At 44.7% G+C, this 3,011-nt stretch overlaps 1 protein-coding gene across 1 annotated transcript; it reads left to right on the forward strand.

The window, feature by feature from the left end:
* Window positions 1-1,029: 1,029 nt before the first annotated feature.
* Window positions 1,030-2,782, forward strand: LOC140565098 (testis-specific serine/threonine-protein kinase 6-like). The gene is made up of 3 exons (XM_072690909.1): window positions 1,030-1,844; window positions 1,958-2,021; window positions 2,216-2,782. The coding sequence occupies exons 1-3, from the start codon at window positions 1,030-1,032 to the stop codon at window positions 2,780-2,782; spliced, it is 1,446 nt and encodes a 481-aa protein (XP_072547010.1).
* The last annotated feature ends 229 nt before the right edge of the window (window positions 2,783-3,011 follow it).

Consider the following 3,011-nt stretch of genomic DNA (forward strand, 5'->3'; position numbering starts at 1 on the left):
AATACCATTTAATGCCCAAATTACACCATTTACTGCCCAAATTACACCATTTACTGCCAGAATTACACCATTTACTGCCCGAATTATTCTACCATTTACTGCCCAAATTACACCATTTACTGCCCAAATTACACCATTTACTGCCCAAATTATACTATTTACTGCCCGAATTACACTATTTACTGCCCAAATTACACCATTTACTGCCCAAATTACACCATTTACTGCCCAAATTACACCATTTACTGCCCAAATTATACTATTTACTGCCCAAATTACACCATTTAATGCCCGAATCACACTATTTACTGCCCAAATTACACCATTTACTGCCCAAATTATACTATTTACTGCCCAAATTACACCATTTACTGCCCAAATTATACTATTTACTGCCCAAATTACACCATTTACTGCCTGAATTATACTATTTACTGCCTGAATTACACCACCATTTACTGCCCGAATGAAACTACCATTTACTAACCTAACTAATTTACTTACTGGCTGAATTATATATATTTATTGCCCGAATTACATCATTTATTGAATTACCCCCAAACAGTTTCAGCTGGGTTAAAAAGGAGCGACGCACTCGCTTTCTCTCTCCACACTAAACCTTCATCAGGGGCTGAAGTGGAGCTAAATTAAACAGTAGATTACCTTCAGTATCAGCAGCTCTCCCAGCTCTCTTCAGCAGAACTGAATTAACCTCCTGGGGGCGCACTAGCCATGTTTGGAATAGCAAGGGGGGGGGCGGGGTCTCAGGGGCGCACAGCTCATTGGACACTAAAGAATACTTACTAAAGGACCTGTTTATTGGTCAATTCTAACTTTACACAAGTTGTTCTAAACTTAGTTAGACAAAGGATTAGGTTGTTTCAGGGTTGTTTAATCTGTGCTAATGAACAGAGCTTAATGAACTGCAATGACCTGTATTAGACATGATGTTAGGATTAAATACAAAAATAAAGACAAAATGACCTGTGTTAATAACTTTCACCTCTACTTTCCATCTACAGGACAACAATGACAACCAACGAAATCCTGGAATCTTTGGGCTTCAATGTTTTGGCCAACATTGGTCAAGGGAGTTTTGGCACGGTTAAGCTGGCCAAATCCAAGAGGTTCGAAAAGCAGGTGGCCATTAAAGTATTGGACCTCAGGCTGGCCACACCTTCCTTTGTTCGTAAATTTCTGCCCCGGGAGATCGCCATTCTCCGAAGAATAAGACATCCTCACATTATTCAGGTGCATGAAATTTTTAAGGTGCCTTCCAAACAAGTTTACATCGTGATGGAGGCTGCCGTCATGGATCTCCAAGAAAAGCTGCAGCAGAGCTGCTACATCCGCAGCTCCCAGGCTAAAAAGTGGTTCTCCCAGCTCCTCAGCGCTGTAGTTTATCTGCACCAGCAGGACATTGTCCACCGAGACCTCAAATGTGAAAATGTCCTGCTGACTGCCGAGAACCAAGTTAAACTGACAGACTTTGGTTTTGGACGCTTTTCAAGAGGCTTCCCTCAACTAAGCGAGACGTATTGTTGCACTCGTCAATACGCTGCACCTGAGGTGCTCATGCGGAAGCCCTATGATCCCAAAAAGAGTGACGTTTGGAGCCTAGGCGTCATTCTGTATGCCATGGTCACCGGGTCCATGCCCTTTAAATATCAAGGTTGCAGGCGTCTCCTACAAGCCCAGAGCAAACCCTTGGTTTATCCATGTTGCATCAAAGTGCAGAAGCAGTGTCGTAACCTCATCTCCTACATGCTGCACTTCGATCCTGCCACCCGGCCTACAGCGACAGAGGTGGCACAGCACCCTTGGCTGCAGCCGAGGCAAAAATGGTAAGTAAACCATTGTGCATAAACTCATGTATCAAAGTCTAGGTATATATATATTTATGATGAAATCCAATTCTGATTTTAATCTGATTTTCATTTATATTTATGTTCAACAGCAGCAGACGTCTGGGGTTGTGGGTTCGATCCTTGGGGTGCTTTAAGAAAGAAAAGGAAAAGAACGTAAGTCGTAGAACACTTCTCACAACACACCCAATTCTTCAAGACTTCCAACACTTCCGTTAGATTTCTACATAATTAAACAGTTCAGTCGTTGTGAAGAAAGTAGTTCAGTTGAAACCTCGCTGTTCAGGTTTCATCAGTAAATGTGGGCTTTGTATAGATATACTATAATGATCTTCTCTTTTCCACGTTAGGTTGAAGAAGAGGGCAGTCCCAGCAGAGAACCACACGCCTCCACCAGTGGAAAAACTCCCCCACCTATGCCCCTGAAGGAAGAGTCTCCGTCTTCTTCCACTTTGAGCGGAGAGGTAGACGCACCCTCGCCTCAAGGCTTCAGATGCGAGTCTGTGGTGCCTGAGCTGGATGACGACAGCAGTGGAGCTGGTGCAAGTGTGACTTGCCCAAACGTAGAGGTTGTGGGGGAGGAGCACGGCTGCTGTAGCTGTAGTGCACTTTGTGCTGCAGTTAAGGCTCATGTTGTTGCACCGATTCTCAGAGCCTCTCGTTCACTTCGGGAGAGGGTGAGGAAGTGTTTCAGGAGGAACTCTGTGGTGCACATCTCCTCTCCTACTTCTCAGCAGGATGCTCGTCATCCTGTCTCTACATGCGCTCCTGCTTCTTCGTCTTCTGAGCAGAGACAGGAGGATGTGTCAGATGTCCTGACACTCTCTGGGGAGGTGGTGGAGGAAGAAGCTGTGGAGGCAGAGCCCACTGTGAGGCAGGGAGCCAGGAAGCCGAGATTCCCCAAGTTTAAGGTATGAGGGATGGTGACAGCCCCAGATTTTAATGTCCGTTTTAAATATCTGAAATGTTTCAGTTGGTCAATCTGTGTGATTTTATTTTATTTTTCTTCCTCCAGCAGATCCTGAAGAAGAAAAGGGTACATCCTTTGTAGACTTTTAGCACGGCTACCGCTAACAACACACTGGCTGGGTTTGATTCTGAAGAGAAAGTCCCGCTCCATGGGCTGGTTTTGAGCCAGAAGCTGCT

Source organism: Salminus brasiliensis, chromosome 11, assembly GCF_030463535.1.
Source record: "Salminus brasiliensis chromosome 11, fSalBra1.hap2, whole genome shotgun sequence".
NCBI classification, from domain to species: domain Eukaryota; kingdom Metazoa; phylum Chordata; class Actinopteri; order Characiformes; family Bryconidae; genus Salminus; species Salminus brasiliensis.